General features: G+C 40.4%; 1 protein-coding gene across 7 annotated transcripts in view; it reads left to right on the top strand.

Moving 5' to 3' along the window:
- Positions 1-15,234, top strand: part of Nhsl1 (NHS like 1) — a 215,289-nt gene that overhangs the window by 168,539 nt on the left and 31,516 nt on the right. For all 7 annotated transcript variants that reach the window (XM_060380223.1, XM_021644509.2, XM_060380222.1 and 4 more), the window contains exon 3: positions 4,922-5,046. In XM_060380223.1, the coding sequence (XP_060236206.1) occupies positions 4,922-5,046 (125 nt within the window). The remainder of the gene's footprint in view (positions 1-4,921; positions 5,047-15,234) is intronic.

Here is a 15,234-nt window from a genome sequence, read left to right as displayed (position 1 = left end):
TAGCCCTATTTTGTACTAAGACTCCAACCATTGACAGAGGACCCCACTAGAAGTGTCTTGCATTCTTAGGGAAAGAATTGTTCACAGCTTTGTGGTATTTTGATGAAATTGTAGCTAAATCTGATGATAGATAGATAGATAGATAGATAGATAGATAGCAGAATCTTAATGATTTACAGCCAAGTACACCTAGCTATGAAGTCTTCGATCTATAGTAGAAAATCAGAGCAGTTATAATTTGTGTAAATTCTAACAGCAGTGGGTATTGGAGGAGGTTATTTGAGGGTTTTGCACACCCTCCTTTTGGAGGGCTCAGTGAAAGTTCTACATTCCAGGGTCTCGCACCAAGCGTAAGCAGAGGATTGGAAAGTATTTGTTAAATTAATGTCACTGCAGCTTCTCAGAAAGAGTAACGTTGCAGTTTGACAGATTGGAATCTGAGGTCCTAAGAGATCTGTGTGCTGCCGCCTAGATTTCACGTAAAGTTAGCTCTGTGTTAAGTCTATCTGGATTCCAAAAGGCTGCTTGACTGTTCTAATGCATGCTCTTAAAAACAATTAATCCCTCTTACAGAAACAAAAGGTTTGATTTTCATTGAGGTTGCCAAGTTGCTTGTCAAAAGGCTCTCTGCCTCATTTTAGAAGGATTGGAAATAATAATATGCTGAGAGAAAAGGAAACAAAATCTGGAAGCTAAAGTCAATGCCATTCTTCCATTCGGTAGGATTTTCTGAGTTGTTCTGAAATACTATCATTTTCTTCCCTCTGTCAGAGGTAGGGCTACATTTCTGTTTCCCTTGAAGTTAGATCTAACCCTTCTGCTTATTTCAACACCACTGGAGTGGATGGAGCTCATGTAACTTCCTGGCAGAAGAGTCAGGTGTGTGTGCATGCAGGTGTGTGAGAAACACCAGATTTTCACTTCAAGTACCAGGTGAGGTGGACCTCGGTGTGCTGTGTCTTTAGGTAGGAATGGGGGCCAGACCCACTGCCAGCTGTGGCTGTATGAGAGGAGTATAATAGCTACTTCTGCCACTGAGATTCTGAAATTGTTGTGTTAAGGCACTAAGAATCTGGGACTATTTGTAGCCACTGTATATTCTAGCTCATTGTGACTGCTCAAGTAAATGTAGAAGCATTAACATCAGAAAGCAGAAATTCAATAAGAGTTCCCAAAGATAAATAAACGTTGAAAATAGCTCTTGAAAACTTACTTTAATAGATTATTTTTCAAATTTTATGTGGGGTATGTATGTACATGTGTGTATGTGCACATGTGAGCATGTGCTTGCATACAGGTACGTATGAAGTCAGAGATTGACACCAGGTATCTTCAGTCATTCTCTGTGTGTGTGTGTGTGTGTGTGTGTGTGTGTGTGTGTGTGTGTGGTGTATGTACATATGGAGGCCAGAAGAGGATACCAGGTGTCCACCTAATTCTTTGACACAGGATCTCTCACTGAATCAGGAGCTAAGCCTGCGTGACTTGTTCCTCATACCTGCCTTCAAGTGTGTTCTGGGAATCCAAATGCAGGACCTCTCTCTCTTGTGTAAAAAGTGCTCTTTCCTACTGAACCCCTTCTCCCACACCCACCTTCCCATCCCTGGGACTGTCCTGAGACAGTCACATTGAAGTCTAGCTGACTGGCTAGACTGGCTGGCCAGCAAGTGCTGGGGAGCCTCCTGTCTGTCTCCCCCGTACTGGGATCACAGGTGTGTGTTCTGTGCCCAGCTTCTTATGTTTATGTTAAGGATCAAGCTCAGGTTGTGTCTCCTTGCAGTAGATTCTGTTGTCATTTCAAAGTTAAGTTCATGAGATGGTTAGATGGCTGTCTTGTTTATAACCTTACTCTTTCTTCTATATCTAAAAATTTGGTTTACTGGAAATGTTTGTGCTTGTTTCTTATGGTAAAGAAGGAAGGTAAATGTAGTAGTTGGAAAAGCAGAGGCCTCAACAGTGATCCTTACCCAAACAGCCCTTCAGGAACAGTAGCTCAGTTTTAACCTTCATTTTTATTTCAAAAGTGTGGGCTAAACATGGGTCTGCTTTTACGTTTAGGATCTTGCTTCTATCTTGTAGTTGCTGGTGTAACTTGGCTATAAATTAAGTACTAGCTTGCAGTTATTATTATCTCATTATTGCATTTAAAGAGTCTTTGTTTATTCACGATGATTTGTTCTACTTATATCTTATTCTGCACACAATACATTGAATTTTAACGAACAAAGCCAGGCCTGGTTTTAGAAGCCAGGATCTATTGCAGGCTGATAAAGGAACTTCTCTTAAATCTCCCCTAGAGCTGGAATAAGTGACACTGGAATTTTGTGAGTTTACTTCATTTCAGAAATTGGATAAGAAAGGGAAAAAAGGGGGTCATCTGCCAATTCCTAAACTTCCTCCTTTAATTTCAGGCACAGCTCCCTTTTGCATTTGTTCACTAACTCAATGTATATGTTTCTGATATGAATGTCATAAGAGGAAAAACATGCGCTGTCTTTCACACTGGGTGGCTACACCTACCATACACTCATGGTCGCTAACCTTTCGTGATTTTTTTAATGAATGGGTGGCTGTTATGAAGTATTTTAGGCTTCTAAGATTTAACATGTACCAATCATTTTAGCTGTGTTTAATATTATTAGCTATTTCTTCAAAGAATAACAGCTAACATCACCCTTAGAAATGGGGTAGCCCAGGAGTTCCCACTAGCAACTAGGGAAAATATTTTTCCTAGTATTTCAAATATTGTCATCAATACATAAAACAAAATTTAAAGGTTTTATTTTGCTATTGTTTCTTGCCTATTTATTTATTTATTTATTTATTTATTTATGGCATAGTCTAGGTTAGTGCAGGGCTGGCCTTGAGCTATTTTTTGTTCTTGCTTCAACCTCCTGAATGCCGGAATTACAGGTATGTGCTGCCATTCAGATTCTTTACACGGTTAATTAGTGTGGCCAGAAAAAAATGATTGTGAACAGAAGAGCTTGGTCTAAAGGCTTTGGCTTCTATCTTTAGATTCTTTCACTTGTCAGGCTCTTGAGAACCCTGACTTGCGTAGATCAGTAGCTGTCAGTAGTAGTGGTTCATAGTAGCTCATCTTGTAAGGTTTGTTCCAGACCTCAGAAGACAGTACTACAGAGATGGTTGGAACAACTTATTTCTATGTCCAAAGAAAAGTGACTTTAGTAGCAACAATTAAGTACTAACTTCACTAGGTTGTGTTAAAATATGGTTTGTAAAACTACTTAATTGAGTGTAACTGCTTTTAGCCTTCCCATAGAGTAGGTATTTTTTTTTAAAAATCAAATCAAATAGGAATCCCAGATATTTTTTGAGATACCATTTGAATATTTTTTGTGTTTCCTAATACATTATCTCTGCAGGATGAAGACACAGATAGTCTTAGAGACATTGATATCTGTTGGGGAATTGTTAAAATATTTCTTTGACTAAAGACCTAGATTGCATGAGTGACTTCTCATTTCCACAGGCATGATGAACAAATCCATAAGTGAATGTAATTTAAAAAATGGTTTGGCTCTCGGAAGTATCAGGTACTTGAAGGTTGCATTCCAGACGGTGTTCTGAATGGTTGCTCTCCCATAACCACTGAAGTTTTGTTACTTAGCTGTCTCATGATGTTCATTTTCCAGTTACCTTGACATTTTCAGAGAACTTCGTGACTGTTATCATGACATGGGTTTTGTTTTAAATTCTGATTTACAGTTCTCTATCAACTCCCATTGCAATAAAGAAAAGTGAGGACCTTTAGCCTCTGTTCATAACCAACAACAAAAGCCTCATATTTTTATGTTTGACAGAAGTGACTGTCCTTTTCCAGCGAGAGTCATAGGCCCTGTGTTATACTGGTGCTGTGGAGAGGCCCTAGTTTGTTTCCGTGCTTTTGGGTGTATGGCTTTAAAAAACTCTATAAAGAGAGAACTTTTAGAAAAGCAAATATTTTTTTGCTGCTTTAGAAAGTTGGTTTTTAAGAGAACTGCTATTACAGCTCCTCTTGCCTGGCAGTTGCTCCTTTAATGGGTCTGGGTAGCAAAAGAACAGTGCCTGATGCTTTGAGAAGCCTTTAATGCCTTTCCCACTCACAGGCCCAGATGAGGAGAGTCCTCTCTGCAGTGTCTTCCCTTTGAGGACACAGCCTGAGGCCCCAGCCTCCTGACAGCCCAGGCGCATGGACCTGTTCCTGTCCATGCTGCTGCCAGGCATTCCTCTGTGGACTGGCAGGTATCGCAGAGTAACACACGGCTTCCTGTGAAATTCTACCCAGCAACTTTTATGTCAAAATTAAAATGCAGGTCGAGTGATACATACAGCACCTGCTTAGCATCTCCAAAGCTGTGAGTTTCATTTCCTGTGCCCGGTGCTCTCCTCCCCTTCTCCTCCCTTCTCTTTCCTCTCCCCCACCTCATCTCCCTGTGAAGCGAGGGAGATCACAGCCATTATGTGATCTCTCATGTCACTTCTGCAAAGTCCTAAAAACAGGCAAGGCTTGTCATCACTTGTGTTTTGGGTTTTGAAAAGCTGTTATATTATAACCAGCAGTTCTTTGACAACAATTATAGTACAGTAACTAAGGCCCAGGGGTAAAATTCTGAGTTCATTGCTTCCTTGCCTAGCATACTGAACATGTGTTTTAATTATGCTCACCTTCAATTTCCTGAGAACAGAGTTGCTGACAAGTGTTTACCACATAGGGTTGTGGTGCGCTCTCAAGATCCATTTAAAGTGCATTAATGTGATATTTAGTGCCTTAATAAACCTTAATCATTTATACCGTTATTTTGAAATCGTATTTTGCTTAGGAAAATATTACTGGATAAGTTAAATAAAGTGGACTGACTCGATAAGTTCTGGCTTCTAATGAATTCTTCTCTCTTCCTGATGCCTGTTTCCTCTGCAGAATGTGACAAGCTGAGGCGAGATGGCTGCCGAAGTTCTCAATACTATTCTCAGGGACCCACCTTTGCAGCCAGCTCCAGTCCATGCGATGATTATGAAGATGAAGATGCAGAAACAGATCGAAAGGTGAGGCTATGGTCAGCCTGGGCACCTGCATTGCACCGTGCAGCAGACGAAAGCTGATAGACTTAGAATAAAGCTGTCTTTCTAGTTGAGTATTGCCATGAGTTAAGTCCTTGGTTTTGACAAGAGCACCTGACTCTGTGTGATCTCATCCTGATGGGGTAATGGGTGAAGAACCCATCAGAAGTTCTCAGTGCTGTCTCTGTAGTGTCTTCTCAAATGTAAAACTATTCTAGTTTTTACAAAAAGAGGGGTGAGGACAGGCTCTAAGAAATGCACTAAAGCAATATTTACTCCGTGCATTTGTACATTTTGAATATTTATTAGATAGCAAAAGATGTCTTTCCAAAATGTTTTGGTTTTTATTATGACCAGGAGCTCATTCACCTCTCAGAGAGCTCTGTTCTAGTCAGCTATCCCTTGTCAATAATGAAATGCTGAAGAAGGCTGTTTCTGAGTGTGTAGGTTGCAGTTTGAGGGATTACAGACATGACATGCAGCTCTGGTGAGAGTCCTCTTGACTATCACATCATGGTAGATGCAGTGACAGGAATGAGAGAACAGCTCACATCTCATAACAGCATGCAAGAGAGTGGGTGGGTGGGTCAAGAAGAACTACCTCAGTTCCCTTCAAGAGCATACCCTAAATAACCTATAAAACTCCTAATAGTCGTACTGTTTGAAAATCCCATCCCTGAAATTGTTCCCTTAGGACTAAGCTTGAAAACATGGGCCACAGAGATGTAAACCATATATTCAAACCCCTAGAAAAAAGTAAAAACCTGTTTCAAAAGCAAATCTTTTAATTCTTTTAATATAGGCCAGATGTTTAATGCTTTTGCTTAGTTTTATCACACTGTTCCCATTCACTTAGTGACTGTGGGTTCCCTTTCTCGCATTGCCTCTTGTAACACACACAAACCACATCAGAGTGTGCATTTGTGATGCATGTGTATTTGAAGTGTACGTCTGATACAGAAGAGAGTGTCAGGTCACCATTGCCTTCATCCCCAGCTGGATTTTTTTTTATCACAGAACATTTTTTAGTGGTTTCTTGAGGATATGCCCACATGTTAGGCTAGTCATTTTGCTAAGGCACACAAAGATGGTTGCTTACTATTATATAATGGGACAGGCAGCCATTTCAACATTGATCTGTTCACAAATATCAAAAACTCTTATTCTCTTTATAGGCATGGGTAAGGAAAATGAAAAGCAGCGGTGAAGTGTACGTTGAAATTTGTGTGTATCCAGGTAGACCTCAAGCCTTCTTTCCACTGATCCCCACAGGAGGAAAAGCCAGTGTGTGCCCAGAAACAGTACCTGGGAATAACCGGAAATGGTGCCTGGGAGTCGCATGGTTGTATAAGCTTTGACTATCCAAGTGTTATCCCTGGCAGTGACTTGGCTTTTGATGGCAGCTCTCCAAGATCTTTAGTAGAATGGAGGCGCGTGCGTGCGTGAATGTAGCTGTACAGTGGAGAGGACAGAGGAGAACTTTTGGGAGTCTATTCCTTCTGCCATAGGTCCCACCTTTAGGTCATCAGGCTTGCATGGCAAGTGCTTTCATCCACTGCACCATCTTGCCAACCCCTTCACATGACCTTTCTTCGTTATCAAATGGATCAGAGACTCCCTGACGTGTGGTAGAAGAGCTGCTCTCTAGGAGTGTCGTAGGCTCCCTCTGAGGCACAGATACGAACGGTGTTTGCACCACAGCCTCGGAAAAGCACACAGCCATCTCAAATAAAAGCTTACTTCTTTGCTCACATAAAGTTATTTTCATGATTTTAAAAAATCCAAGTTAATACTTGATCCTTGGCTTGACATTCTTGAAATTCACCATTGCTGATGTTTTTGTTTTGTTTTGTTTTTGGTGGTTCAGTCTAAATTTTATCTCAATGCAGTTTGTTAAGTTCACTTTTGGTCTGAGGAAATAGTTTAGAGGTAGAATACTTACCAGTCATGACCAAGGTCTTCCCTAAAAAAGAGAGAATAAGAAATGTGTTTCATACTAAAATAGATATTAAACTATCTTGTATTATAAAATATACTAGTATTAGGTACATGTTAAGTCATAACTAACAAACCATGCCTTTTATCTTAGTTTCCTTTCTTATTGCTGTGGTAAGGGAGGTTTTATTCTAGGTTATGTCCGTCATTGTGGGGATGTCAAGATGACAAGAACTTGAAGCAGCTAGTGACATCACATCCACAGCCAAGAGCAGAGAGCAAGGAATGAATACATGTATGTCACTGTTCAGAGTGACTTTTTCACTTTTACATAATCCCCTGTTTAGGGAATGGTGCCACCCACGGTGGGTAGGTCTTCTACTAATCAAGATAATCCCTCATAGATGTGCCCATAGGCTAACCTAATCTAGACAATCCCTCATTGAGATCCTTTCCCAGATCAATCTAGATTGTCAGTTTAATTGAAATTAACCATGCCACCATCATATCACATTTCCTCCTTTTTCTTCTTACCACTCTTTTAAAATTAATGTTTCTAAGGTTAGGATACAGCATAGTGGGTTACATTTTGGCATCTTTAGGTATGTCATTATACTCTATTTCCATTTGTTTCAGTTTCCAACTCCTCATCTAGGATCCTTTTCTACCTTCTGTTTGGTTTTCTTTCTTCTATTACTCCAGCCTTTAGCTTTTTAATTATCTTACTTCTTCCCTTCTTTGCTTCCCTTCCTTCTTCTCACTTTAGCACCATTGTTTTTAAGCTAAATCGTTCTATGACATATTAACTTTTTTAATTCCTTGATTCTGTAGTGAAGGTGCCTGTCACCAAGCTTGATGACTCGAGTTCAGCCCCCAGAACTCCCACAGTGAAATCAGAGAACAGACTCCCACAGGTTGTGCTCTGGCCTGCTTGTGCACACGCGTATTCATGCATGCACCCGTGAACACACCTAAATGTTGTTCATAAATTATTTACTAATAACTAAATTTAAAAAAATCTCTCATTTGCACCTCATTCTCCTGTCTGTGTTCTTAGAACGCCTACATGTTTGGCATTTAGTAATATCTGAAGGAAAAAGTCTTCTGACCTGAGCTGTTGCATCAGGTAAGAGATAACCAAAGAATTAGATCTAGGAAGTGCTGAAGAGGTGGTGAGTCAGAGCTCTATTATTATTATGATCATCATCATTATTATATTATCATTATTATTATTAGGAGAACAATTTCAAGTTTAATATATGCTGCACTGTTTCTGTAGATGTTTCACAGGCTATGCAAGGCTTTCATTTTCCTGTTTAAAAGGTGGAATAAGGTTGATCTTTTTGAATAGACAGTTCATTCATTCATTTATAGCAAATATTTATAAGGCAATGCATCACGCCAAGCATTGTTTCACATCCTAAGCCTCCATCAAATGATCCCTGCCATTGAAAGAATGACAGTAGTGAACAATTGGCACAATATAGTATATACCAGTGATAATAAGCATCATGAGGATAAATAAAGCAATGGCTAGGATTCTTCTAGACCAGGAAGACTGCCATATTAGATGGAGCCATCCAACAAGGACTCAGTGAATGTGTCATTAGAGCAAAGATTGGGATGAAGTATATGAACACTATCCCTGAATATCCTGGGAAGACATCTCTAGGAAGAAGAGATAGTAAATACAGAAGTCCGGAGACTAGAGTATGGTTCCTGTGGGAACAGCTATGGAGAAGGGCAGGTGGATAGCAGGCAAGGGGGACAGAAGTAATGAGAACCATTGGAGCAGTCACCAAGGACCTCAGACTGATTGATTTTAGGTGAAATAAGGAATTAGTAGGTGAGTAGAACAGAGAAGTAACATGATATGAATTCCTAATTAATTTACTTTATGTGCTTGTAGGGAGTTGATTATTAATGCAAACAGACTAAACAGTAGGCTACTGCAGTAATCCAGGAAAGACAACACGCATGGGGACAGGGACAGGGGTGGCAGTGAGAGGCTCTAGGGTAGGACCTAGACCTATGGGACCTATGGGATTTGCTGAAGTTAAAGGAAACAATTGAGGGTAAATCTGTATTTTCTTTTTTATCTTTAGCTTTCTAGATGCTCATCACAAAAAATATTTTCATCATTATTTCTTATTATTACAAGAGAGTATGGCCCATTGACCTCATACCTTCTGTGTCTGTACTCCTCTTTCTCTAGTTTCTACTATGTGGGCCATCATCATATCCATCTTTGTGCATTCTTTCAACTGTGCCAATGTTTTTCATCCAGTTTGATGCAGTCTACGGGGTTAGGCTGGAGCATCTGTGGCACTGTGTTGGGTGGTAGGAAACAGGATACTGGAACATATATATGGGCAGAAGACAAAGTTAAGTAGGTCAGGGAGAAAATTTTTTTCAGGTGTACATTTGAAACTTTTGGGAGAGAAAACAGAGAGGGAAGATTTTGGCTCAAAGAAGAGAAGCTTGCGCATAGGGAACCCTTATTTACCCAATTGCTGAAAGTAATTAAAAAGGTCTTGTTTTAGATCTGTCATCTAAGGAAAATTGAAGCCAAGTTTGGTTGCAGAGGTGTGTAAGCTTGGCAGCCCTTAATGCGGGTGCTCTAAAATTCTCCAGAAGACAACCCAGTGAGGAGCAGACAAATGGAGGAACAGACAAATGGACTGTCCCCATTGGGCAGGTAGGAGTCAGTGAACTGCCAGAGGCATCCCAAAGGCAAGGTTTGACTCAGTAGATTAGTATGGTACAATCTGTTCCAACAGTTCATTAGCATTGACCAGAGACCAAGAGCACCTAGTAGTTGCCTCTAGGAGACACAGTTTACCTAGCTAGTGTGTCATAGATGTGCAAGAAGGGTTGGTAGAGAGAAAATCTCACCCAAGCAAAAAGAAGGCCCTAGATGAAGGGTTTTGGATGTAGGTTGGTGAGAATGGTAGGAAGCATTTATGCCAACCAGAAGAGAAGACTCACCAATTGACTGGTGTTGGGTGCAGGAATGTAGCGATCAGGTAGCCAGAAAAGAGGAGTCCCAAGCCAGGGAAACAGGAATCTCACTTTCTAGATAGGCAATAGGTGGGAAAATACGCTGTTGGTTGGTAGTGCTTATCTGGACTTCATTTGATCTGATAGGTGGATTCAGGTGAATTTCCCAAGAATCCCTTTTTAATTTTACAAAGGAAATGAAACTTTAGACATGTTAGCATCACCATTGTAATCTGCAGTGAAATGTACATTGTAGAAAAGGCAGTAGACATACACATTTGTGTTACAGCATAGCACAGGCTTGAGAAATAGTGTTGGGTTAAAAGCATGAACATTCTTTGAGATGAGCTTAGGAAAGGCAGAAGCCCTCCATGAGGTAGAAGGAGCAAAAGCTCTTTTGATCTTGACCTTTTGTATGATTACACATCGTGGAAGAGAGGCTTCTCTCTATCCAGAACACTAGATGTATGTCAGTCTAGCACAATGAGAAACAACTTTTAAGTCTATATTTAAAAGGAGAGTTAAAATCTTGAGCTTGGAACCATGATAGTGGATGATATAGTGAAATTTTTTTTATCAGTGTTCGATTAATAAATCAGTGCTCTAGTGGTAAATGTCAAAGCCCTGGACAGTTAATGTAACAGCAGCATAGCAACAGGAAGAAATAGGAACCATTTTTATGTATTTAAGATACCTTAAATCACCTTAGAGCTTCCAGTTTTCATAACTTGCATCTATCAACCTTAAAATACCTTTTTAGATGCTCAAACATTTTCTTAGAAGCTTTTCTTTATAACTTGCATTTATCAACTTTGAAGTATCATCTTAGACCCTCAAACATGCCTAACTTACCTTTATCAACCTTAAAACACCTTTTTAGACCCTCAAACATTTTCTTAGATCCTCATAACTTAAACTCCTGTATCCTCAGGCCTTGTATCCAATTTACTATGAGACATAGGTGACAAGACTATGAGCATTCATTGTCCTCCATCTGAGACCTGCTTTTTGAGTCTAGTAACAAAGTAGACTGTCTAGACCTGACAGTAGCAGCTGTAGGAGTGAGGCTGAAGATCCACCTGGTCTCTTGCATATGAAGAGAACTGGGAAGGCATCTGGCATCTGAAGCCTCTCATGACAGGGGCTGGCAATATAATCTTGGGACCTGATTGTGAGGTTAAAACAGACCTACAGCATTACTCTGGGCTCAGCAAGGTTGGTTGAGGTCTCTGAATCTAGGAGCCATCTGTCCTCCATCAGGCCAAGGAGCTTGAAAGGCTAGAAGTATCTGTGGTGTTTTTGCTGGTTGAGCCTACATGGTGGGGCACAGAGGACAAGCCTGCATGGGAGCATTTTGACTTCCAGAGGGCAGTCTGCTATCTGGCAGGGCATGGCTGTTGAGGCAGCTGGGGACTCAGGTCCCTGTGGGATGGGGCATCACATGCCTCTTGTTTCCTTTGTGGGAAGGCTGACAGCCTCAGGGCAGCAACAAAGGCCTGGAGCATAGTTTTCTGCTGTGGCTGAGCCAGTCAGGAAGACTCCTCTCAGGCTTTAAAAATCACTTTTACTAAACTCTTATATAGAGATTCAGGGACCATCCTCAGCTGTTTAGTTAAGATGGCAGTGAGACTGTGTCTGCATCTGTAGGACTCTTAAATATATTTTGGACATGTTAAAAGACTTGATTATCTATAAGATGACTCTTAATTTGCATTTCTTAACCATCAATTAAAGATTAGGACTTTAGGTTTTATCCCTTTTAAGTTGGAGCCTTAACAGTCATAAACATAGTCGGTAAAGAGAAAGAGAGAGCATAACAGTTTTCTGTATGATTTAGTTCATAAAAGTCCATAGCTTATAAAAGTCTAAAGTTATATTATAGACTAATAATATTATCATATAAAAAAACAATTCCAAATATATTTTAACCTTCTTGAGAGTGAAGATACAGCACAGTGACCTAGTTTTAACATTGTATCATATAGTTTAAGGGTATCTAGGCAAAAATGTTTAGAAGTTATGAGTTTTAGAACCAATAATATAGTAGAACAGTATAAAACAACTTTAAAATTACATTTGAATTAATTACACAAATCTATTAGCCAGAAAGCCTAGTGGTGAATTTGGATCCACAGGCAGCCGGTGGTGGGAGAAGCAGCATTTACTTATTAATTCAGGAACTGGTAAAGACATAGGCAGTCAGACATACATTTTAAATTAGCTTGTTAATCAGAATAGACCTTTATAACCTTGAAATTTTAGCATCATATAAAAATTATTTTGAACCAAGGTTGAGACCTTTATAACCGTGAAATTTCAGCATCATAAAAATTATTTTGAACCAGGGTTGAATCATATATATAGCATGTTGAAAAATTTTACTTTGAATTAATATAAAAATCTATACCACTATAAAATGAGACTTGTTGCTTTGTTAGTCTAAAAGGAGATAAAATAAACAGTTATTTATGATTTTTAAAAGTTTTTAAATTGTTTCATACGATGTGGTCACCTTAAGGTTTACAGGTTTTTGTTTTCTTGTCTTTTGTTTTGAGAGCATAAAAAGAAATCAGAGTATTTTTATTTAGTAGGATAGCAGGCAGGGAGAAACAGACAGGACTTTGAGAAAAAAGAAATAGGGAATAACTTTTTACTTCATCTATTGCTGTTAGTATTACTGGATAATATTGATGCTTGGTTAGGAGAAATATAGGTGTAGAAGCCAGAGGTGTCTCAAAGGGGAGAGAATATGAAAAAGCCATTCCTTCGAATGAGAAGGGCAAGTGGAAATGGACTGTTCAGCTAGTGGTTTGTTAACGAACTAGCATGGCAAGTCAGAGGTAGCCCAGCTAAGTCCTCGGTGCCTGGTACCAGGGTTTTAGCAGCAGTAAAGCTGAGTTCTCATAAAGGGAATCTCATCGGCGGGAAAGGATAGGGGCGGGCAGCTTTAGAGGTCGAGAGGGGTACAGCGGCCCCGAAGCGCAGTGGTGCAGCTCTGAAAACAGTGGGACGGAAACATGACTCTGCCCTTTTTATTCCAAAATCAACATGGTGGTTAGCCACGAGTTTTGTGCAGCTGCAGCGGTGTGGTAGGACCGGGGTTGCATGTCCAGGGGCCTTACTGTCAGCAGTTCAAAACTGTGCATGGCATGGCTGAGCAGGCATCTGTGAAATTTACAAACCTCCTCCTCCACTCACAAGGGCAGTGGGCCTGCAGCAGGTCTGTGGGGCCTGAGGTGGCACAATTTAAAGCTGCCTGGGGCTGTGGTGGAGGGCAATTTTACAACCATCTGTATGTGCAGCAGGGCCCTTGGCCAAGGCCGGGTGCTTACCTAAAAGTGAAGTCTGGTGAGAGCAATAGATCATTAAAGACTGGTGCAGATTATAGTGGCTGTAGGTTGAAAATCCAGGTCCCGGGCATGTGTGGTTAGCCATAGGTAGAAGAGAAGACAAATCTGTGTGGGCAGTGTGGCTAGGTATAAGGAGTCCTGGCATGACCAGACCCGATCTTACTGGGAGAGCCCTTCCCAGCCAATGCACCAATATTTTAAAATGCCACATACAATGATATGAAAGAGATTTATTGGGTGGAGGTGGAGAGAGGGGGAAGAGAAGCAGAGGCAGAAATAGTACGAGAAGAGAGAGCAGAGAGAGAGAGAATGGGTGGGAGTGGCAGACCAGTTATATCTGAAGCACCTGGCCCAGATGATGCAGTAGGATGCAGGTAGTGACATAGGACATTGTCAGCACCCTAAAGGTCCCTAATGCCAGGCCAGTTGAATTGTCTGCACAGCATAACAGCCACCACAGTCGGTAAACGGTTCCTAATCCTCCTCTTTCCCATTATATCCCAAGTACCCAGTTTACGGCCTGGTATACAATAGGACTCAGTGTCTTCCCGGTGGAACAAATAAGGACACTCTTTGGGAAACATCAGATGGGAAATTTACCCCTCACTCTTTGGCCTAATGGGTTCTTTCTTGCTTGCACCATAACCATCATTATATGAACACACTAAGTTTTCTTTCATCCTAAAGGAACCTTCCTTTGATCTTTTATATCCCTCCAATTATACCAGATTTTTCTTTCCTCGATTTTTCTAAAGAACTTTCTAGACTTACTCTCTTCACTGCCTCTATTCATAGTTTCTTTTGAAGGCCTCCCAACCTCTGTCCTCAACTCACTGCTGAAACTACCCTTGTGTCCAGTGGTCATCCTCATGGTACGAAACCAGTGGCTCTCAAAATTCATATTTTCCTTTCAGCAACATTATATTGTTTTTGACTCTTCTTAGAGTTTTTACTTAGCTTTCATAGCACCACACTCCTTTCCTGGCTTCCTTGTCACTTATTTATATGACCTACTAGTCATGGATGCTCTTTTTCTTCCATATGTCTAAATCAACACACTAAGCTCAAATCATGTTACTCACTGAATCCTCCTCATTCTAAATCCCATGTATGGAAGTTTTCTAAATTTCTGGGTTCTGTTTTTTTTAAGACAGGGTCTCACATTATAGCCAGCTTAGGCTGTCCTTGAGTCCATGACCACCCCTCAGCTTTAGTCATTGAACACTGAAATTATAGGTGTGGGCACCTTTCTCAGCTTTAAGCTAATTTCTTGCCTGAACTTAAACATTTATCTGCTCACTGTCCGTCTCACAGACCTGTTCAAATCCAGTTATGCTCTTCTCAGAACCCTCTTAAAAAATACGCAACAAAAAAACCAGTCACTACAGCTTTCCCCACCTCAGTGAATCTACACCACTCTACCAGCTGTTTTAGCCAAAAACACAAGGCACATTTGATTATTTTGCACCCCACTACTAGAAATTTTTGTCACCCAGAGTGGGAAAAAGAATACTGGAGAAAGAGAGAGTTAGAGACAGACAGAGAATGAATGACAAGGAGTTTGATTTGTTGTTTGGGTAGTAGGAAATTACTCACTTTTTTTTTTCTTTTTTTAGTAGTAGTGGAAGTAGAACCTAGGGCCTTAACATGCTAAGCAGACTCTCTACCTCCCAGCTGAATGCCCAGCACAGCAACTAAACATTTTCTAAAGGAGGAAAGGTGATTACAAATATAATTAAAGTTGGACACCTTTTGATGGATGGAAGAGAGAATAGTGAAAGCGATTTTATAATTTATGTGATATATCAAATCTGACCCCAGAAGAGAGCAAATATTTGATAGACCTGTCTCATGAAAAAGGGCCAAGTCCAGTACTTGAAACTGTTCC

Source organism: Meriones unguiculatus, chromosome 3 (genome assembly GCF_030254825.1).
Source record: "Meriones unguiculatus strain TT.TT164.6M chromosome 3, Bangor_MerUng_6.1, whole genome shotgun sequence".
Classification (NCBI taxonomy): Eukaryota; Metazoa; Chordata; class Mammalia; order Rodentia; family Muridae; genus Meriones; species Meriones unguiculatus.
The sequence above is the reverse complement of the archived record's forward strand: the minus strand, read 5'-3'. Positions and strand labels throughout refer to the sequence as shown.